The sequence below is a fragment of the Mustela putorius genome, unplaced genomic scaffold (genome assembly GCF_011764305.1).
Source record: "Mustela putorius furo isolate JIRA1106 unplaced genomic scaffold, ASM1176430v1.1 tig00000174_pilon_pilon_pilon, whole genome shotgun sequence".
Lineage (NCBI taxonomy): Eukaryota > Metazoa > Chordata > Mammalia > Carnivora > Mustelidae > Mustela > Mustela putorius.
In genome coordinates this window covers 40,640,425-40,663,381 of record NW_025421304.1, presented here as the reverse complement: position 1 = coordinate 40,663,381, position 22,957 = coordinate 40,640,425, and the positions used below count along the sequence as shown (strand labels likewise).

At 58.2% G+C, this 22,957-nt stretch overlaps 1 protein-coding gene across 1 annotated transcript in view; it reads right to left on the bottom strand.

The window, feature by feature from the left end:
- Positions 1-2,237: 2,237 nt before the first annotated feature.
- Positions 2,238-22,957, bottom strand: part of CRISPLD2 (cysteine rich secretory protein LCCL domain containing 2) — an 84,900-nt gene continuing 64,180 nt past the window's right edge. The window contains exon 15 of the mRNA XM_045076381.1: positions 2,238-2,268. Coding sequence (XP_044932316.1) covers positions 2,253-2,268 — 16 coding nt within the window. The 3' untranslated portion in view covers positions 2,238-2,252. The remainder of the gene's footprint in view (positions 2,269-22,957) is intronic.

Below are 22,957 nucleotides of genomic sequence, written 5' to 3'. Positions count from 1 at the left end.
TGTGCGATGCGCTGGGCACTGAGCACACGGCCCCCACGATTATCAACCTTTGTCTTTACATCACTGCGATACGCCCGAGGTGCTGGCCAAGATTTATCAGACCCTCCTTCCCCATCACCCGTCAGCATCACGATGTCTCCCCCCATTTTACGAGGGGGAGAGACGGTTCCATTCAGGGATGGGTTGGGGCAGGTCGCATCTGCACAATTTCAAATCGCACACGCTTTGCTCAATTTCATGCTTAGTTTCTTACAACCTACAACCGTCCCTTCCAGAAATACATTTTAGAAGGGTCCCCTCTTAACATGGCCACGGGGTTTGGGAACTTAGAGCCAAGCCTCGGCTGCAGGAACAGCTCCCGGCCCGAGAGCGGCGGGCTCTCTCTCTTGCCCGGGATCTGGGCTGGAGGCAGGGGGTCATGGAAAGGGCTTCCCTGGGTCTGGTAGAGGGAAAGCCGCTTCCCGGTACAGCGGCTGGGCGGAGCGGCTCCCGCGGGCACGCCCACATCAGGATGACTGAGGGAGGGTCCGGGAGCCGTCCGTGCTCAGGTGGGCAGCGCGGGGCCGGAGAAAGGGGCTGGGAAGTCTGTGCGCCATGCCCAGACCTGCAGTTGGCCAGCCCCCAAGACCCACAGGGAGGAAATTGGGGGAACAAATACCCGCGTATCTCCTCCAGCTCCTGCTTGTGTCTCCCACTGGCCAAATCCCACAGGACCCCAAAGGCAGCTGGTCCCTACAGGAGGGCCCCGGGAGGCAAAGGGTGCAGGACGGACAGGCGTGAGCAGCAGCAGCCTTCGGAACAATGCCTGTGTCCTCAGAGGCCAGCATCGCCGGCCGGGAAGGGCCCCCTTGTCCCCCCCCGCCCGCCCCAGGAGCCACGGGGATGGCAGGCCTCTGGCTTCCTCACGCGCAGATCTCATGAGGGAGAGGAAGGGAACCTTATCCCGCTGTTTGTAAACCTCAGAGAGCCCAACAAAGTGTTTTTCTTAGAAGCCAGGCCTGGATTTGCCTTGGACATCTGGAATACCTTACCCGATTTCCCAATCTCCACGCAGGCGGCCCTCGGCTAACTCGGGACCGGGGCCAAGCGGATGGCCCAGGGCACCTGAGGGACTCACATCTGATGGCCAGAGGGACCGCTGAGAGGCAGATCCCACTTGGATCCTGTCCCAGATTTGGCCGGAAAAAAGCAGGATGGACAGGGTGTTCTGGAACCTTCACATGGGGCACGAGGACTCACATCACGCCATCTCACCAGACTCTCTACTGCCTCCGGACCCTAATATGCCCCAAGTCCTGTCCCACTGCAGGGCCTTCCCTGGGCTGTTCCTTTGTCACAAACGCCAGCCCAGCCCCCTTCACCCCACTACCCCACCCCCGCCAGCTCTCAGGGGACACAGTCCCCAGCTTCCTTAACTGGGTCACAGCCCACCGTGAGCCCTCGGAGCCCCTGCTTCCATATTTTGTCACACGGGGTGTCTCCCAGCTGTCAGCCCCGGGGAGGGCAGGGGCGCGGCTGGCTCCCGTCCAGCCGTCCCTCTGGGTCTGTGCCTCCTACGCCGTAGAAGCTCAAAGAAGGGTTTGCTACACGAGTGGATGACCCCCGGGAGCCCCAGAGAAAGGGCTTGTCTGGACTCCGAGGGTTCATTCTACTATCTGTGCACTCGGAGACACAGGCATGGCAGTTCCCAACTTTTCTTCGACGTTATTTGTGATGTGTTGAGGGAAAATGATGTGGAAACGGGCAGAAGTGACTTGTCCACGCCGAGGCGACGGTGAAGGTGGTCGGGGGCTATTATCCCGTCTCTGAGCTGCTCCTTCAGCCCTCAGCCCAGCAGACGTTTGCCCTGGGGTGGGCACGGCCGGGCCAGGGTGCTGTGAACCCGACATCGTTCCCAAGAGCCGTCCCTCGGATGAGCGAACCTAGATGGGAGCCTCAGGTCCTCTCTGTGCTCCAGGAGCCGTAGCGGAACATCCTGTCCGCCCCGGCTTCCTTTGCGGGGATCAGTGGGTCCAACGCGGGGCACACGTCACAATGCAGATCCCCTGGAGGGCCGGGTCGGGACCCCCGACAGGAAGGGGTTTGGTGGAGCTCAGCGGGCGCGGCAACCTGCGACCCCTCTGGGAACCCTTCCCATGGGGACACCCCTCCTGGCTACCTCTGTCCTTGTGTCTGAACGAAGACACACAGGAACCAGGGTGCCCCTTAGTAACATTCAGATAAGCGGGATGGTTTGACTCACCGACAACACATCACGGACAGCCAGGCCTGGAAAATATGCGTAAGAAAAAAAAATCAGCTGAAATCAACAAGAAAAAGAGGGGGAAAGTGTGCTTTTGTTTTGTTTCTTTTTTTCTTTTTTCTTTTTTTTTTTAAGGCTGGAACCAATTTGGGGGTTAAACCAGCTGCCCACACAGATTTATTTCAGCTTTTCAAGCGTTATTCTATATGATTTATTTCCTGCTAACGCATTTGACAACTGTTGTGTAAACGGTTTCCATTTATTCTGGAAAGACATCTCCTCCTGCTTTGGGGAGGTCCTCCTAGGACCCAACTGAATCAGAAAAAACAGCAACTGGTTTTGATTTGGAAAAACAAAACCCACAAGAAGACGAAGAGTAAAATAAATGCTGATTCCAAAATCCATCTTAAGACATTCCAGAATGAGTCACCGGGGCCTCTCTGGCCCTCTTTGATGGGCCAGGTCTGAGTCCCGCTGTGCACCTCTGGGCAAATTACTTGGGCTTTCCGAACCTCTGTTTCCTGACCCATAAAATGGGGATGGCCGCTAGGGCACCTCGCGGGGAGAGCGTCACAGAGACTAGGCAGGGCACTTTGCAAACACTTAAAAATGGTTGCAGTTATGACTCTTATAAAACGGAAACATTCTGAACCACAAAGGACTCCTCACAGCGCTTTAATACCTCAGCTCCGACCGCAAGGGCCCCAGAGGGACCCGGGCAACACCTGATTTCCAGTCTCCGACACAGAAGTGACATATTACAGAACAAGGGAGGCTCTAGGAAGGCGTAGGGGTCCGCCGGCTCTGGCACAAATGGTCCACTAAAGGCAAAGTTGTCTTTGAATCTGAAAAAACCTTTTTATCTGAAAGGAAGTGGGGGCCTCCTTTCGAAGAAAGCAGTTTGCAGACCTCACAATCACTCTTGCTTCGCTATGACAGGGGGAAAAAGATCTCGATTTGGCCAAGTCTGTGAAGCCGGCTGGAGAACAAGAGAACTTTCCATGAGCTGGTATTAAGGCAGGATGTGATTCAGGTGTTGGGGATAAGGGGTTTCCAGAGCGGTCATTAGAGAGGAAAGGCCGGGTTTCCTTGTGGCCACCAGCACCTCGGACCCGGCCTGCGGCGGTCGGAAGGCGTGGGTGTTGCCATGAGCATGGGGAAGGGGCTGCCGGGGCGCGGGGCCGCTGGCCACCAGACACGTGTCCAGAGGATACATGCACGTTCCGTGTGGCGGAGCTGTGCTCCAGTGGCTGCCATCCCGTGGGAGGTGACGCGAGGATGTCCCCTGGTCTTCGTTCAGAGCAGCCACCCAGCTGGCTTGAGAGGGTCCCGCTGGCCCAAGTGTGTGGGCTCCGTCAAGGCCCCCGCAGGTCAGAGCACGAGGAAGGGGCAGGCCATCAGCCATCTGGGTACCCCATGGCAAGAGGACTAGAAATTCCGGGGCCAGAGGCCAGGAAAGGAATTCGAGGTCAGCACTAGCTGAGCCAAGTGAAGGAGAGAGGGCGCGGGGGCAGGCCGGGTCAGCAGGCCAGTGTCAGCTCCCGGGCTCCAAACCAAGCCACGGCTGAGCATACAGGCCAGAGTCAGCACGGAGATGCTGACTGGGCCTCACAGAGCCTGACGGTCGCAGGAGCTGCATCTCAGCCCGGGGGTTCCTGGCAGTGACCCTGCTGCTGCCTGAGGGCAAAGAACACTCACACTTGGCCAAGACCTTGGCTGCCTCCTGTTGGGAAGGGGCTGATGAAGGGCTGTGGGGGAGGCCGAGATGGCAGGGCAGCTGGGATGACCTCGGTGTCTGGGGAGGCACCCAGGTTCTTAGTTGAAATGTGTGTCCTGACTCAAGGCCAGACTTAGCACAGGCAGAGAGGGGACTCAGGACAAGGACACCCCCCGATTCCCAGACCCTTCCCCATAAGACAGGGGCAACTCACACAGGTGGCTTAGCCTCCCTCCTGTATGCACCAGCCCCTCTGCTTCAGGCCTCAGGCTGCGTGGTTCATGGGTGTGTGTTCCCAGGAAGCCCAAGTGAGGGAAAGCGGAAAGGGGGCAGGGCAGAGGGATGAGGCCTCCTGGGTGCGCATCCTGCTGGGGACCCCAGGGGACAGGGATGCATACACCCAAGCTTGTCCTTCCTTGCTGGAGGGCTGCTCCTGGGACAGTAACTCCTCCGAAGGGTGACCAACCCTCCCAGTCCACCTGGGACCCAGACATTTCCTGGGCTCCGGGACTTTGAGTGTTAGAGACAGGGATGTCTGGGCCAACTGGCACAAATTGGTCACCCGACTCTCTGGCTCTTCCGGGCCCCCTGATGCACAGTGAACTTGCTCCTACAGCCACAGAATGTCTCAGAAGTCCCTACCATGCACCGCAAGTAGGAAGCTGCCATGGGGAGTTCAGAGGGGCCACGGACGGAGGGAAGGTATCCAGCGGGTCTGCTCCAGCAGTCTAACCGCCCCATATACCCGTGACTGCCCCACCCCTGTGCACCCTTCCTGCTGCCTCCCCTCATTCCCGAGCCACAGCACTCTGGCCAGCCACCTGCTCCACACACTCTCCTGGCTCCTCTGGCCTCAGGGCCTTTGCACTGGCTGTTCCCTTTGACTTGAAGTCTCTTTCCTGGACACACATGTGGGAAAACGTAACCTCCATGAGAGAAGTTTGTTGGGTATGAACAGTGTCTTATTCCCAATGCATGATGTCTAACACACAATAAACATTTATCGACTAAACAAATGAATGAAAATGATCTAAAAACAACATTAATAGAAATAAGAATCTCAAATGCATCTGGAGATGAGATTCCAGGCCTTTCCACCCATGGAGATGGCCTCCTCCACAGGAAATGGAAGAACAGTCCAGTGAGGCCCGAGAGAGCCCCGGGATTCCGGACTCCGCTGCAGTGGTCTCTCTGCCCCCTTGTGCCCTGGAGCCTCCAGCAATCCCTGCCGTGGTCTCTGGAGGGGACCCAGCCCAGGACCAGGACTTCCCAATTCCTCCACTTGAGCAAATTAACCCATGCAGAACCTCGTCAAATGAAACAAAAAATGTGCTGTTGACTTTTTTTAAAGCAGGGGTGGGAAACCTAGACCCAACTGCTTCCCATTTCCCTCAGAGGAGCCCCAAGGACAGCCCTAGAGGACTCAGAGGCAGCCTGTCCACACAGCCCCGAAGAGCTGAGATTAGACGTCCCAGGTGAGAGTCTCCTGGAGCGCGGCGGTGGATGCGGAAGGTGTGAGCATGTCTAACAGGCTCCCAGGTGATGCCAATGGCCTGTGGCCAAGGCTTTGAACATGTGACGAACATTCGGCAACATCCCCACTCTGCCGGAGTCAGGAAGGTTTGATGATCTTGCCCATAGTTTCCACAGGCTCAGCAGTGGTGAGGTGTAGACAGAGGAGGCAGAGGCCCTTGGGGTCACTAGCAATGTGAGGGTCAAGGCAGTTTCTCAGATACATAGGTCCATGGGTCTGAAGGTATTGCATACCCACGGTGTTGTCTGTTGTGACAAAGAGGCCCCTAATTCCTTAAACAAGGTAGTAGTTCTCTCACTGTCCAGAGGTGGGGGGGGGGGGGCGGTCCAGGGCTAGGAGGGCAGCTCTGCTAGCTTCAACACTTGTTTTTTGGTTTTTTTTTTTTGTTTTTTTAAGATTTTATTTATTTCACAGACAGAGATCACAAGTAGGCAGAGAGGCAGACAGAGAGAGAGGGGGAAGCAGGCTCCCTGCCAAGCAGAGAGCCCAATGCAGGGCTTGATCCCAGGACTCCGGGATCACGACCTGAGCCGAAGGCAGAGGCTTTCACCCAGTGAGCCACCCAGGTGCCCCAGCACTTGGTTTTTTGTCTCTGGATCCAAAGTGGTTGCTGCAGACCCTACCATCGTGTCTACATCCCTGAAAGTGGGAAGGAGGAAAAGGCAAAGGGAGCCATGCTCATTCTTTTTAAAGGCACCACCCAGCAGTATCGCGAACCACCTTGCCTCACTCCGAGGGCCAGACACAGCCATGGGGTCATCCCTTGCAGCAGATGAGGTGGTCTTAGGCTCAGTGAAGCGGAGACATTCTACCATCTAAGGAAGGAAGGGATGGATATTGGTGGCAACTATAGGAAGAAAATTTATGTTCAAACCCTAAACTTGAAGTGATGTGAGTGATATTCCAACCACTTTCTTAGGTATAGACCACGTGGGTAGAGTACATGGAAAGTGAACTAATGACCCCCAAAGATGTCCACTTTCCAATGCCCAGCAAATGTGACCCAGAAACTGCGTGGGGGCCGAGCATAGACTTGGACCAGGCCCTTTCTGGATCCACCAAGCACAGACTTGGCTTTCCCCACCATCAGCTAGGGAGAGCGATATGTGACCAGATACATCCTGAGGATGCTGGGGCTCCCCAAGCTGCTCCCCAGCTCGAAGAAACAGACCTTCCCTGCAGCCAACTGGGAGCTTTGAGAGCGACCCGTCTGCCACTGTACCAGTGCGTGACACACGCTTCCGTCCTCCTGTAGGATGGGCTCAGCCGTTCACAGTGGCTCACTCTCGGTGACTCCCCCAGACCTCCCAAAACCTCTCTCACTACCCCATCCCCCCAAGGAGGCTGGGGAGGAGGAGGCAGGCCTTGAGCCCAGTCCCCTGAGGCTCACTTTCTCAGCTGTCCACATGGACCAATAGCCTGTTTCTTGCCCCCAGGGACCAGTGAAGACGCAGAAAGATGATGGCAGATAGAGAATTCTGGAGACTGACTCCATGGAACGCCTTCCCAGAGAGCCTGCCCCTCCAGGGGTGGTCACTGTGACTAAAGAGGAAACAGGCCACCAGACTATCCTACAGGAGCCCCAGTGCACCTGGACATTCTGGAAGGTTCCTTGGGTAAGGCAGGAGGGAAGCTGCAGCTGGAAGAGAGTGGGTGGTCAGCAGGCTGAGCCCGGAGAAGCCACCTTGTAGGTGGGAGTGGGTCAGAGTACTGGCTCGGCCCTGAGCCTCAGAGCCCACCTGGGCTGGCTTCACCTGATGGGTTCCTCACAAGCAGCCTACAGAGGCCCCTCAGCCTACAGTGGGGACCAAGGCCCTGGAGGGAGTAACTTGCCCAAGGGCATGCAGCCAGGACCTGGTGGAGCCTTCCCATACCAGCCCGTGCAAAGGCCCAGGGGTCTGTGGTGAGAGGAAAAGCATCAGGGCTCAGGAGAGTCTGCACAGGCAGATAGAGGGCAAGCTGCAGGACCTGAGGGCACCCCACCCCCCAGCCTGAAGGCCATGGGAGGGTGATGGGAAGCCAGAGGGTGCTCTGAGCAACAGACAAGGCAGGGGACAAAGCGCCCTTCAGCCCCCGTGCCAGGAGCCCCTCCTTTCCCTGGAGATGTTCCCTCTGGCCTGCAGCCCTCTCCTTCTGGACAAACATTTGGAGCAGGGTGGGGACATTTCCTTCTGGAGATAAGGTCTACGCAGGCCTTCCTGGAGGGATGCCTTCGCGAACAGCTGTGGATCTGGACGTGCCTCCCTGGGCAGGGAATGCTGGAATTTTTCTGATAAGTTAACCCCGAGACTATAACGATCCTAGGGGCTTAACCCACCTTGGTCTGCAGAGTGTTTACAGACAGAATGCAAACAGACAGCCTGCAGCCTTTCCAAACAATGCACAATTCGCACAATTCGAGGGGCTGCTTTGCAATGCTGTTACAGGGGGCCTGATCTTGAGGGAGGGGCCCATGACAGCGCCCTGCTCCCTTGGAGACAAAACGGAGCTAAAGTCCCTTTGCGAACCCTCTTTGCTTAGCAGTCAGTTGGGGGGAAATTACAATGTCCAAGCTTACCTACCTCCCAACCCCACTTACGAACAAAAATAGTTTTGGACATCTCATGGGGAAAACGTGGTGGTTTTGTTTCTTGTTTTGTTTTGTTTTTACAGCTCTTGTGAGATTTAAATCGCACACGACTCGTTCAGCTGTTTAAAGAGTACGACTCGATTGTCGGGGGCATATTCAGAGTGAAGCTATGGATACAGTCTTCTCTCGACCCTGTCGTCACCCTGTACCCTGAGCCGTCCCTTTCAATGTCCCGACCCCTCGCCCGGCCCCCTGCAGCCATGAATCTGCTTTTGGGATCTGTGGATTTGCGCATTCCAGACTCTCCGTATAAAGGGAGGCCTGGGCTTTGTGACCCACGGCCCTGGCAAGCTTCCAGCAGGAGAGTCTCCTTCTGGCTGCTGGGGGCATCTCGAGGCAGGTTTCCACTTAGGTGGATGTCTCCTTACACACAGAATGCCTGGGTCGTACGGGAAATCCATTTCACCTTGGGAACAGCCGGACTGGGAAAACATGGGTGTTTCCAACATACACGACGTGTTTATGAAGAACATTCATGGACACCTGTTACGTGTCGGCTCAGAGCCGGGGGTCCCGGAAATTATCTTAGTTTATCCTCACAGCCGGCTTATCTGGCAGTGGGCACTGTTGTTGGCCTCACTGCTCAGGGGCAGGAACAGATGAATCAGAGAGGTTGAGTCACCCCGCAGCGCGGCCCAGCCTGCAAGCGCAGAGCAGGGATTTGAACCGTCGCTTTCTGATGCCTCCCGAAGGGTGGTCTCTGTTCGTTCTAGCCCCCGGAAAAGCCTCCGTGTCTCCTTTTTACTCCTTTTTGGCCGTGCTCATCGTGGAGAACCGGAACCCTGCGGCCGCGGTCTCCCTCCTTCTCCTGGAAATTGTTTGGGCTGAGTCCCAGGGCTTGTGTGACCGTCGCGGACTCCCCTCAGGCCCGCCACGGGCTCCCCTGCTCAGACCAACCCCTGTAGCGCCCTGCGTCCCGCCGCGTTCTTCCTTTTCTTCCCCAAGGCCCTATCGATGTATGTCTGCAAAGAAAGCGCTTCCCACCTTGAGAAGGTCTTTGGTCCTGGGCTGGTCCGCAGGAAGCTTCCTTGAATCACAAGGGAGGTGCTTCAGACCTTTCTGGTCCCCCGCCCGGCGTGCTATGGGGTACGCTGATGAGACACACGGGCATCTGGGAGGTGGAAGGCAGGCTGCCTAGATGGGGGAGGTTTGCCATTTCCGGAGTATTCGTTCGGACCCCTGGGTTTAGATCTATAAATTGATCCCTAGTGCTCTGCTGCCCCCTGGTGGTGGGCAATTCTGCATCCCCCCCCCCTTCGGGAGGTGCCCCCTGACTGCAGACTGATGCGGGGACCTGCTCCAGGGGCCCCCAGGCCAGCCTCCTCGTAACTGCTTTCTCTTGGTAACCAATCTGCTATCAGTCATTTGTACTTTAGTAAGAGTCAGTTCAAGTTCTAGTCTGTCCTCTCCAGGGAGATTGCTTCCTAACCCCAGAGCTCATCACGGAAGGGCAGGAAGGCTCCGCCTTGGCTTTGTTTCGTGGGCTGGAGAAGGAAGGGGCAGGGGTGTCTTTCCAGACACCTGGAGAGCAACTGTGTCCTCTGAGCCTGGCATGTGGGGGAACCTGGCCGAGGTTCTGCCTCCAGCTTCCCTGGGCTCCTGACCTGGACGTGTGGGGTGTGCCTTTGCAGCTGCCGGGTAAGACACTAACCTCTGATTCCGAGCACTTGCCCGTGCTCAGCTTCCCGCTGTATCTTCCCCGGCGGCCCTCCGAGGTCAGAGCTGCCGCCGATCCTTAGCTCACGGACGTGGCCGTGGGGGTGCAGACAGGCTTGGAGGCCTGCTCCCTTGCACCTGGCAAGCTGAAGGGTCAGGAAGGTCCAAGGAGACGGGCCTGTGGCTGCTGCTCTAGAAGGCTACAGGCCTCGGAAGAGACAAGGCCGGAGATGGCGGAGGCGGGCCTCGTGTCAAGGACACCCGAGGTCGGGGATGCGATGGGGAGGGTGGGGACCCAGGGTCAGCTGTCGGCAGGGACAGCAGCGGGGAAGGAAGGGAGGCCGGGGAGGCAGGGAGACCGTGCGGGCAGAGGCGAGATGTGGACAGGCAGCCAGCAGCGGGATGTCGGGGTCTTTAAGGAAAATCCACCGTTGGCTCAAGCATGTAGTCGGCTGTAGTCCTCGGCCCGGTCCGGCCCGGCCCGGCCAAGGTGGGGCCTTGGGGCAGAGTGGAGGCTCTAACCCAGGGGTGGGACTGAGCTCAGGTGCCTTTCCTATTCTTCTGGCACCCGGGTGCCCCCCGAGACCATTTGAAACCAGGTTTCCAGAGATTCTGATGGACCTGGAAACCCGTGGTCCCTGCCCGTGGCCGTGAGAATGACTTGAGTGTGGGTGGAAGGAAGCTCGTCGCACCACAGGGGTCAGGAACGTGTCCAGGCAAAACAGGAGGGACACGGGTGGACTGTTCTGGCTGAGGGGAGGTCACCAGCGTGCCTTCCTCGAGGCTGGTCTGCGCTGTGGGCCCAGATGTCCAGGGTCATGGGGACCCAGTTCCGCCCCGGGCACGGCTGCTCTCGGGGAGGGCGGGGCACACACAGAGGCTTCAGGGGCCTGACGTGTGCGCTCAGCATGCCCGGCCCCCCCACTGTCAGGCCACTCCAGGGACTCTGGGGCCGGGAAAGTGGCCAGGGCCAACATCCCGGGAGCAGCTGGGACGGTGGGCCGCCGGGCCATCTGGAAGCTTCCAGGCCTCAGGGAACACTTACGTAACTGGTTCAGAGGGGAAGTTTGGACGATGGGTTAGCTTGGAGCCAAGGATGAACGGAGTGTTCCACACAGTGGGCCAGGGGGCACTGGGGTGGCATCTCCAGTCCAGGCCTGGCAATGAGGACCTTCCCTTAGCCCTCAACCCCTCGACCCCCACGACGGACAGAAGCAATTTAAGCTCTGTGAGGGTGGGCATCTGTTTTGCTTTGTGCCCCATGGTGCTCAGTACCGGGCATGGCACACAGCAGGCTCAGCACAGGGCATGGCACATGGCGGGAGCTCAGCACGGGGCGCAGCACATAGTAGGAGCTCAGCACAGGGCACTGCACACAGCAGGTGCTCAGCACAGGGCACTGCACACAGTAGGTACTCAGCACCGGGCGCAACACACAGCAGGCTCAGCACAGGGCACAGCACACAGTAGGTACTCAGCACCGGGCGCAACATACAGCAGGCTCAGCACAGGACGTGGCACACAGTAGGAGCTCAGCACGGGGCACCGCACACAGCAGGCGCTCCGTGATGTGTGGGAGGTACGTGCTTGCACCACCCCTCTCTCAGTCACAGAGTCACCAGTGCGGTCACCACCCCCGCCGGCGCGGCTCCTCCTGCTCCCAGGCGCGGCGACTTTCCACAGTGACACTCAGCCTGCCGGGGCTCCGTCCTCCTGTCACTGTGACCGCGGGTCCTGCGGCTGCCCTTCCCGCCGTCACCAGCATCGCTCTGCTTCCCACCGCCCCCCGCGTGGCCACCTCCCTCCCACCGATGCCGTCCGCACTGCTCTGGTCACCACGGGCTCCTCCTGCAGTGTATTCGGTCGGATTGGATCAGGATTCCTACTCCCCGTGTCATTGCCACAATCCTGCTTCCGTCACCACGGGGACAAGGCAGGCCTCCGTCAGCTCAGCTTCTTCCAGGAGGGACTGTCACCTCTTGCTCCTGCTGGCTGAGTTCGGGACTCCTGGGGGGGAACCCGGCTCACAGCCCTGCACCCTGAGAAGCAGGGGCCGCCAGGATAGAGGCAGAGGAGGTTCCTTCTCGCTGTCTGGGGGCGCAGCGTGGTCCCTCTCCCCAGAGCGCAGCGAGGGCTTCCCTAGAAGTTTCTCCAAGGTCATGGCGCAGGCACCAGGCCCCATCTCAGGCCTGTGCTTTCCAAGCAGCCCGGCAACCTCGCGTCCCTCCCCAGGCTTCTCAGTGGAGGCTCCCTCCAGCAGCTCTTCCGGCCCAGACCCGCTCTCGCTCTCGGAGGAGGGAAACAAAACAGAGCTGTCGCCGGCTTAGGAAGCCAGGCCGGGCATGTCTGTCGCTTCACGAAAGGCCCACGAGCTGCTGGGGAGTATCCATGTCAAGCTGTGGTTGGCTCCGCGCGTTTCTTTGGGAGAAACGGAGGACACGTAGGCAGGAAGTTAAAATGCTGCGTTTACACTGGACTCCGGGAATTCAGAACACGGTCCGCAGGCCCAGACTGGAGTTCTGGGGCAGAGAGCCGCTCCAGACAGGCTCTGCACCGTGGGGGCCGAGCCTGGGGGACGGGGGCAATGTGCCACCAGCAGCCCTTGCGTCCCTGCTCCCAGACCCCCCCTCCCGGCTCCCACCAGCCAGTTGCTCTCGGCGGGGGGGGGGGGGGGGGACATGGACACGCGCCCTCCATCAGCAGCACGGATCTCATGGAAAACACGTGTATTTTCATGGGGCTCTTCCCTAACCACGGTACAAGCGCACGATCATCACAGACTGCTCGGGAGGCAGAGAAAGGTCCAAGAGGACGGTCGGCTGTTCACAGAGAACCCCTGTCGGCCGCTAGGGAAGTGGCTTTCCATGTTCTTTCTCCGCAGCATCGAGGAAAACAGCGCTGCACCTCAGCTCACGCCGTCTTTTTTAACTCACGAGGACAAAGGTTTTCTCTCTCTCCCAGCCTTGAGTTCCCGGGGCTGACGGACAAGGCCATCTGCCCAGCTCAGCTCATTAAGCCAGACACGCCGGAGGTGGCTTTGACCCTGCTTCCTCCTCCCCCAACCTCACGGGCCCGAGTCCTGTCACGCTGCCGCCCCAGTCTCTCGCAGGACACCCGCTTCTCCGTGCCTCCGTGCTGCCCGCCCGAGCCGCCCGCTGCCCGGCTCCGACCGGGCGGGGTGAGCCTGGGGGACACTTGGCTGGCAGCCTCTCCCCTGGGCTGAGCGACGGCTTCCATTCCTGATCCAACCGTGCACGTTCCACACTGTCTTGCTGGAACATGCTGTCAAGTGCAGATCTGATCACATCCCCCCCGCCCCCCCCACCCCAAATTAAAGCTTCAGTGGCTGTAGCTCATTGCTCCAGGGATCTAGACCAGACCCCTCCAGCAGGCCTTCCTGTCTGCAACCTGCAAACTCTTCCCCTCCCCCGCCCCGCCCTGTGGCATCACGTGCTGCCCCCCACTGTGCTCGTGGGTGTCTGTGGGCTCTGCCATCTGTCCTCCCTCCGGTCATGGAGCCTCTGGGAGCCACTGTCTGTCCAGAGAACACGCACCCTCGACACGCAGCCCGGATGGAGCAGATGTCCGTGCTCTCAGCGCCGTCCACTCACCGTGTGGGCATGGGGGAGGCGTGGCTGCGCCCTTAGTCCCTGCCTCCCCGGGGGCATTCGGGACCGGTGATCACCCCGCGACAGGCGATCTACTCGCCCACAAAATTCAGGTGTTTGCTGCCCTAAATGCTGAGGATGGATGATGAGGATCGCCCCGGTTTTCTTATCAGGGAGCTCGATCTGGCAGGATTGCAAGGCTGTCCGGGGACCCAGCTCAGCAGCCAGTGGAGACAAGACAGCGGTCCCCTGCCTCCCGGCTGGGTGGGAGCGGGAGGGTACCCAGGCTCCAAAGGGAGCCCCAGACGGCTGTTCTCGCTCTGGGCTTGGTTTGGAGAGACGATGGCCTGTCCCATGACGACAACCGTGGCTGTCACTGTCAATGAGTGAGCTGCCTGGGGGTACCCACACACACACCACACACACACACAGCTGACTCTCCCTGGGGCCCTGCTGGAAGACAGCTGCTGGGGTAGCCAAGGCCACAGGTCCCGCCTAACAAGGACACAGCTGGACACTTCCAGTGGCCAACCTCTAAACCCCCGCTCCTCGGCTCTCCCGTGGGGCTCGGTCACAGAGCCCCCGGGGCCAGTGCAGAAATGACACAGGAAGAGGCCACCGTGAGGGGACACATGGAGAGTGTGAGGCCATCCCAAGCGCTGCCCACACCCCAGGGTTTCCTGCTACAATGTGTTTAAAAAAAAAAAACAAAATTGGTTACAAAAGAAAATACTTCCTCTCTTACCAAGGGGCAGGTGGTGAGGCTCATTACTCCGGCTTTTGGCAAAGCAACAAGAGGAAAAACAAACCCACACAGTCTGGAAGGAAAGGAGGGGGCCGGACAGCAAGGTCTGGAGCTAGTTCCGTCGCATCTGGGCCGCAAGCGGAGAGAATGACAAAGCGCGTGAGCCTCGAAACGCTCGCGCTTCTGCTCAGCACCGCCGCTGTCCTTACAATGGTTGTCGAGCACCCAGCCGAGGCTTTGCACACTCCCAGCGTCCACTCGAGAGACGAGACCGTGGGGCTTCAGCCTCAGGATCTCGGGCTTACACATGGCAGAGCGGGGGCCCGGCCACACGCAGATGCCCCGCCAGCGGATCAACACCTGCCGTGCTCCCCGCCGTGGACACTGGTGGGCTCCATCGCCCTGTAGACGTCACCCCTCCGTCTTACAGGAAGGGCATGGTGGCGATCAGATGTGAATCCCAGGGCTGCCCCATCCTAGCCCTGGCCCATGGGCAAGCCAATTCCATGCTTGGAGCCTGTTTTCCCGCCTATTAACATGGTTAATAGCACCTATTGCACAGAGACACTGGGAAACGCGGTGCCCCCTTCCCCTCCCCCAGCTTCTCCTCTCCTCCTGCACCAACCACTCCCACCTCCCCAACTCCCACCCTGCCCCAGAGCGGCGGGTCCCCCTCAGCACTGTGCCCCTGCCTTGGAACCGCCTTCCCCTCGTCCTGTATCTGGCGGTCCTCGGAGGGCAGGGGCCGGTCTGTCTGGTTGACCACGGGGCCATCGGGGGCAAGTCCGGTGCCCGGAACACAGGGGGCTCACCCTGGGGCTGGGGGGACGAGGCGAGGGTGTCTGGGGCACCTGTGGCCCCTCGGACGCTCTGAGCGACGAGCTGCCCACCTGGGCCCTGTGATGTCTGGCAGGTGAGCTGGGAAGGGACAGACGTGCCTCCAGGTTGGGGACATCCGTACCCGAGCGAGAGGTCCGCACCGCGCTTGGCACACAGGGACTCGGTGCCTTCCTTGTTGCTGGGTTCGGCTGTTCTATTCCGTAACTTCATATTGTGGCATAATTTCAAACTTACAGAAAAGTTGCGAGAATAATGGGGGGATTCCTGCGTACCCTCCGCCCCGAGTCAGCGGCTCTGAATTTCCCCCGTTGCTGTGGCACTTTCTGGGTGTGTCTGGGGGGAAACGTTTACTCCCATCCTCCGAGAGTCAAGGGCAGACACCAGCCCTCCCTGTCCGTACACCCGTTAACTACAGTAGCACCACCCACGTCAGGACCCCTGTTATGGGGACAGACGTCCGGCGGTCAGAGCACGACGGCGTCTTCGGTGTCCCGCGATGACTACGATCCCCCGTCCCGCGGACCGGGTCACTGTGCCCGGCGGCTCGGAGAAGCACCGCACGGCTGTCCCCGCCTCCGGGGTTTGGGGCCCTGTTGCCGGTGGTTACGCTGTCTCGCTCGTCCCCTTGACCGGGAACAGTCCCTTGGCCTGTCTTTGTCTTTCTCGACTTGACGATTCTGAAGAACGTGCTTCTTGTTTTGACCCACGGGCTGGGAAGTAGGACAGCCACTCTGGGCGGACTTGGGAGGATTCGGAGTGTAATGGGGCTGTTGCCCCCACGTCCGGGCAGCACGCATGTCCTGTCACGTGGTTCCGATGGGTGGAGGCTGGCGTGGCCTTGCGGAGAGGGGCACGCTCCTCACCAGTCTGCTCCAGGCTGTGTGACCCGGGGTAAGTCGCCTACCCTCTCTGTGTCTATGTCTCCTGACGTGTGAAATGGAGATTAAGAAGACGGTACCCGCGTCTTGGGATCGCCACCAGGACGGACGCGTTCGTCTGTGTGAAGAGCCGGGGGCAGCGCCCTGCACGGGTATGTGAGCCGGGAGCTTTCTGGAACACGCCGGCTGTGTGGTTTCAGCCCGATGGTCTTCAAGCCACAGCTGCCCCACACTTCTGCTGGGGACAGTCACCGGAGACGTGTTCCCGTGTCTCCCACTCCCCCCCCGCCCCGTCCCAGGGGCTCTCCCTCTACCTACACACACCCACACGCACAGGCACGTGCCTGCACACCCCGGAGAGCAGACGCGGGCTGGGCCGGCAGCCCCGTGCCCCACCCCTCCTGCTCACTCGCACACTCGTCAGGGTCTCCGCTGCTCCTTGTCACTCCGCTGTCCCTAGGACGATTCGTGGATTCCCGTCATGTCAGCAACCACATCCGCTCGGCCTGGCTGTGATGAGTTGGCAGCAGGCATGTGCCCACGGGCTGTCCTAAGCGCTTTCCACACACTCCCTCCACTGTGTGAGGCAGGTACCATTCCTGTCACGTCCCCCGACCACCATCCCCCAGCGCAGATAAGGAAACAGGCACAGAGGTAAAGGTTAAGGAGCGGGTCCAGGGTCACACAGCTGGGAGAGGCCACGCTGGGGCTCTGACCCATGGGCTACCAACTCTTCAGTCATCCCTCCTCTGAGGATGCTGGGCGGAAAAGGTCCCCAGGAGGGAGTGTGCTGATGGCACAAGCCTGGGACAGGGGATAGTGTCCTCAGAAAGCAGCAGCACCAAGATTTGAGACAGGGAGGAAAACTGAGTCTCAGAGTGGTCGTGCGACAGGAGGTAAGGCCCAGCCCTAGCACTGAGCCCTTGACGAGTCTCCGAGGCAGGGAGGTTCACCAGCGGGGCTCCAGCGCGGGTTGGGGGGCACCGAGGCTGAGCACACCCAACGAGGCAGGGGGGCATGGGGACACGGTGCAGGTGGTTTGGTCCTGGCAAGCCCGGATCTCGTGTGCCTGGCCCCGCCGCCACGTTCACAAAGGACAACTGGGTCTCTGGGGAGCCTCGGCCATGATCTCAGTCCTGCACCTTGTCTGCATTTCCTCGGCTAAAGGATGAGACGCCGGTCTCAGCTTCCTCGGGGATGGAGGGGGGGGTGGGCAACTGTCACGAGACCGGAGCTGGTGGGTTGACAGGCTCGACTCCGTGGAGAGCACCACACAGGCCCTTTGTCCGGACGTGCGCCGCGTGAGCTCCCGTCCGCCCGCGAGCAAGGAGGCCCCGGGAAGGAGCCGACGGAGAGGGAAGGTGATCTGCTTCCAATTAAGCTGTTTATACGCGTCCTTGTCCAGCGACAAATGGCTGCAGCGACGGGGAATCGTGGTTTCAATTTTCCGTTTGGGATCAGACGTCGCGTGGCGCTGCCAGGCTGCTCCGGAAGTGGGCAGGTCATCCCGGCGGCTCGGGAGCCGGGGAAGGTGGCTCTTAACTGCTGAGCCCGCTACAGGCCCGGTCTGGGTCAGCCAGGGAGGAGGTCGGTCCCTGCAGATCCCGGCCTGGGGCCGCCCCGGGACCTCCTGGCCGTCCGCGCAATCCCGGACACAAGACCTCTGCCGCACGACAAGACCACCTTATTTTCCGGGCAAACCCGGCTAACACCCGTCCGCGCCCGTCAGCCAACGCTTCCTTCTCAGTTGACCCATTTGGCCAGCACGGGCCGTTTCCAGGCCGTCCCGAACAGGGAGGGGTGCAGTGGTGCGGGCGGACGGAAGGGCGGCTGGGCTCCCGGTAATTTCCATCTTGATTTTCAAAGTCCCACAGAAGGCGAAGATGCGCCTGGAAGGAAGCTGGATGAGGGAGGCGCTCCGCGGGGAAGGTAGCCTGGGGTGCGGCCAGGGCCGGGGGGAGGGGGCCCGCGAGGCGCTCAGCCTCCTGGCCTGGCAGAGGGGACACCCGCACCTCCCCAGCAGGCCCGTGATGAAGAACGCATTTGAGGAGGCACGTGAGCCACTGTGAGTCGTCGAGGCCCCGGCCCGGGTTGCAAGAGAAGGTGCACTTTTACTTTTCTCTAACGAACCTTGACCTCTAGCTCTCAAGGCGCCCCCCCCCACTGCCCCACCCCCTACAGCGGACAAACTCAGTAGAAGAAAACTGGCCATTCTGCAAAAAGCACCCCGGGTTGACTTGTTTCCAGTTTAAATCGGTTCGTTCCGAGCTCCCTCTGCCCCTCCTTGAGCTCACACTCAGGGCCCCTCTCTCCTCAGCCCAGAGCTCTCCCATGGCTCCCCAGCTTCCCGGACTGGAGGCCCAAGGTCTGATGGCCACCCTCGCCTGCCCCTCTGTCCCCTCTCCCTCCGTGCCACCCTCCAGGGGTTCCTGGGGCCCCGTGCACTAACCCTCTCCTGAGCCGCCTGGACCTCTTCCCTCTGATGCCCTGTGGCTCCTCCCACACCTCAGGGACCTGACCTGCCTTCCTTGAGCGCCCCATTTAACACCCCCACAACCTTGGCCTCTGGCACGCCTGGCCTCCTTTTTCTCATAGCCCCTCGTACACCAGACCCAGAAAATGGCTAACTCGCTCTGCGTCCTGCCTGCCGAACCCTCACTCCGCGCCCCTGCAAATGTAACAATGTAACACCAGGCATCTGTGTCTGTTTCGTCATTTGTGGTACCTCGAGGATCTAGAACAATGCCCAGCACACAGTAGGTGCTCAATAATCATTGGATGGATAAGGAAGGAGGGAGGGCTGGTTCAGCCTATAGGCCGGGGAATTCTGCAAGTTCTGGAAAGAAGCCAGGAAGCCAGGAAGCCAACTTGCCTCTACTCTCTGGTTTCCCAGACTGATGGGGGGGCTTCCTCCCCTCTGCCCTACCTGGCTTCAGCACTACAACAGGTGGGCACAGGGGGCCTTTCCCAGTGTTCTGCAGTCATTTAAGCAGAAAAGGGATTTGTTACAAGAACAGCGAGGATCCCACAGGATCTCAGGACGGCTGGAGGACCAGGTGGGAAGGTTCTGCAGCCAAAAACAACCTCCAAGATCACAGCACAAAACTGGTCGGGTGGGACACTCCCCCCACCCCACCCCACTCCCAGTGGGTGGCTGAGCGTGGTCATGCAGCCCCAGGTGGGATCTGGGCCCTCCTGTCAGCCCCACTCCCAAGGGAACCAGATAAAATACAGGGGACCCAGTTCAGTTGGAATTGCAGATAAACAATGAATAACATTTATTAAAGAAGATTTCACACAATACTTTATTGTTATTATTATTATATTTTATTGTCTTTAAATCCATCGTCCTTACTAACTGTTCCCAAAGCCCCCACTGTGGCTCCAGGAGAAGTCTTTGGACACCAGCTTCCTTGAATCAGGGTCTCCCAGTTCCAAGAATGGGGGGGGGCATGCCCCTTGCATGCACCCTAGCTGCAAGGGAGTCTGGTAAAGTGGGCGTCGGACGCTCTCAGCCCCTCCAGGAGGACAGGGTTCCACTTCACAGGTGGGGAGCCCTGCCGACGATGGCCGGCGCCCAGTTTTAGGCTTCTGCTCTCCCATCACCTGGAGAGCCCCGGACGGCGAAGAATGAGGCTTCCCAGTTCCGCTATGTGTTTCATGAGATGTGGCTTTTGAGACACAAGCAGCCTTTCCTTCCGTTTTCTCCACCAGAGTTTAATGTCTATTTCGATACAATCTCTGCTAAAAGGAACCAGGGCTCCTTGGAGAAATGGCTGATTCCAGGGTTGGGGAGAGGAGAGAACAGGGTGAGTCGGGAAACCTCTTGTTGAGCCGGAACGGATGGGGCCCGGGTCAAAGGAGCAGAGCCGCCGGCTGCCCGGAGCTCCCTCTGCCCCAGCCTGGGAGGGGCGAGCACCGGAACAGAAAACGTGGCAGACACTGTCATTCTCTGCATGACACGTCGACCACACCAACGTGTGTGTGTGCACGAATGACGTGCGGACGTCATACACAAAGTGAATACAAACATAGAACCTAGACAAAATAAAGCATGTGTGTGTGTGTGTGTGTGTGAGAGAGAGAGAGAGAGAGAGAGAATGAAGAGGGGCCACACCGTTAGTGCCACCTAATAAAGGTGGAGGGCAGAGGGTGACCAGAAAAGCAACCATCTGAAAACAGCTCCTGAATGCTTGTTCTAGGCAAGCATTATCAGAGAAGGCGAAAACTAGCGAGTGAAGGTTTCGCGGGGCCGGGGTATTTACACAGTCTCCATGTATGTCTCCCCGAGATGATCGCTTATAACAACAAAAAAAGGCGGCCGACACCACCTTTACCAAGGGATCAAAGTGGACCCCCACAGCCAGAGCGCGAACAGATGGGTACCACTTGCGTGACGTCCCCAGCGTCCCCTGTGGGCGACCCTTGCCCAGAACGTCTAACCTGACGAACTCCACGCGAGGGACGCCCTGCGAAGTATTTGGCCAATCATTTTGAAAACATCGTGAACGGAGAAGATACGGGGACATCTTTGTCCAGAGTGAAGGATCAAAGACCCAGAGACGGAAGGAGACTCGTGATCTGAGAGATTCCGTGAGCGCAGGGACATTCCTGGGTCGCTGGGCGGAACGGAGCAAGGTCTCTCTCTGCGGATTCGGTCACAGAACGCACCCGCTTGAACTTCCCGATGGAGAGAACGAGGCCGGGATTCACGTCCGGAAATCGCTCCGTCTGAGTAAGAGAATGTCCTTATTCTTAGGAAACACACACAAACGTGTTCGGAGACGAGGAGGGTCTCGCGTCTGCAAGGTCCTCTGAGATCATTTCGAAAAGAAAATGGAGCCGGCGAATGTGGTAAATGTTAATTAATGCCTGGGGAATCCCAACAGAGGGTATTTGGGGATTCTGCTAACATTCTTGAGATTTCTCTGCAAGTCTGAAATTATGTAAAAATGAGAAGTTACAAAACAAACAGAAAAGTCTGTCTGGAAACTTAAAAGCTGAAACGGGCCCTCTTGTTCCTGCTGTCCCTCTGGGGCCTCCCTTCCCTGAGGGAGAAGCCAGAATGGTGGGGGCTCCTGCCAGAAGGTCCAGGGGAGGGTTTTAGAGGGAAAAAAAAATATCCTGGAGAAAGCCCAACACATTTGTTAAAATAATGGCATCAGTTATAGTAATAAGTAATGTGCATAAAGCTTTAATTATGTGCCAGGCCTCCAAGTGATTTTATTTTAAATGATGCTAGGGGAGCCTGGGTGGCTCAGCGCGTTAAGCATCCGCCTTAGGGTCAGGTCATGATCTGGGGGTCCTGGAATCAAGCCCCGTGCGGGGCTCGGGGGCCTGCTTTTCTCTCTCCCTCTGCTTCTCCCCCTGCTTGTGGTGTCTCTCTCCTTGTGTCAAATAAGTAAATAAAATTCCCCCCCCAAAATGTTGTTAATGTGTTTGAGCCTCAGAACAACCCTATTATCAACCCCAGTTCACCTTTGAGGACGCTGAGGTAGAGTGACTCAGTAATCTGTTCGAGGTCTCCCAGATCGTGCGCGGTAAAGCCGGGATTTGAATCCAGACCTGCTGGCTCCAGGTTCCTCTCCTGCCCCTCAGAAGTGTCTTATCAAAGGTTTAAGCCAAGACAAGCCGGAGGAGAAGAAAAAGAGGGCAGAGCACAGACTAGATGCCAAAGCCAAACCACTCAGCCATCCCAGGAGTGTTGCTGTTGGAGAAGAGCTGAAAAGGGGCTTGAGCAAAATCCCAGAGAGGGAACAGCAGCGCCTCCACCAGCAAGGTGTCCAGAGAGCTGAGAAGTCCAAGAGGTACCCTCACACAGCCTGCAGGATAGTTTCTAGGTTGGGTTGGGCTGACGTGTCCCCCTAAATTCATGACCTCCTGAAACCCCACAATGGGATATTTAGAAATAGGGTCTTTGCAGATATAATTGGCTAAGGATCTTGAGATGGAAGCATCCTGGATTTAGGGTGGCCCTACACCCAGTGACTGGGAGAGGGCCGTGCGAAGATGGGACAGAGAACAGAGGGATGTGCTCACAAGCCAAGGAATGTCTGCGGCCACTAGAACCAGAAGAAGCAAGGAAGGATTCTCCCCGAGAGCCTTTAGAGGGGGTGCGGCCCTGCCCACACCTACAGCGCAGATTCATGGCCCCTAGAATTGTGAAAGAATAAACTTCCGTTGTTTAAACTGCCAGATTTTTGGTCATTGGTTACAGTGGGCCCAAGAAATTAATGCCCCTGCGATATGTTCCCAGGAGGGCTGCACTTTGCCCACCCAAGCCCCTTCCCTCCTTCTCCCTCAGTAGGATCCCCTTTCCAGGTCAAGCTGCAATGTGCTTGGTTAAAAATATATGCATCTCCAAACTCCTTTATGGCCAGGAGAGGCTGTGGAACCCAATTCAGATCAATGGGTTATAAGTAGACACTTGGCCAAGACATCTGGGAAAGCTATTTCTACATCACAGACTTGGGTTTCTGCTTCCAGAAATGGCAGGGAGTTATAACCCAACCAACCATCCTATACGTGGAGACCATAATCTGCAGAGAGAGTAGAAAATGCACCTTGCTGATGTTCGTCAAGAGAAGCAGACCAGTGGAAATGTGGGAGTCAATGTTGGGAGGAAAGGGGATAGCACAGCACGAGTCTCACACAGTTTTCAACTCTTTGCATGAAGACAGGCCCACTCGCACCAGGCAGGGGTGGCTGAATGTCTGGTAAGAGCCTGAAGTTGTAAAGAACCAGAGGACATGGCAGCTAGAGAGTAGAGGGGAAACCCCAGAAAGGAGAGAGCCATGGGAAGGGACTGTGCAAGTCTCTTGCTGACCCTTGAACCGTGCATGCACACAGCAGACTCCCAGCAGGCAGCGACAGCCAACAAAACCTGAATGATTTCAGCTACAGTAGGCCGGTGTTCGGAATTTGAGTCCAGACCAGTGAATTTCCTGCTCAGAGCAGAACCATCTAGTCTCCATGATGCATTAACACGATGCCCAAGATAGAATCTGAAATTACGGGACATTCAAGGAAATGTTTTTACAATGTGCACCCTCAAGAGAAGGGGTCAGCACACGATGCCTTATAGGCTGGCCATCTGCTTTTAAAAATG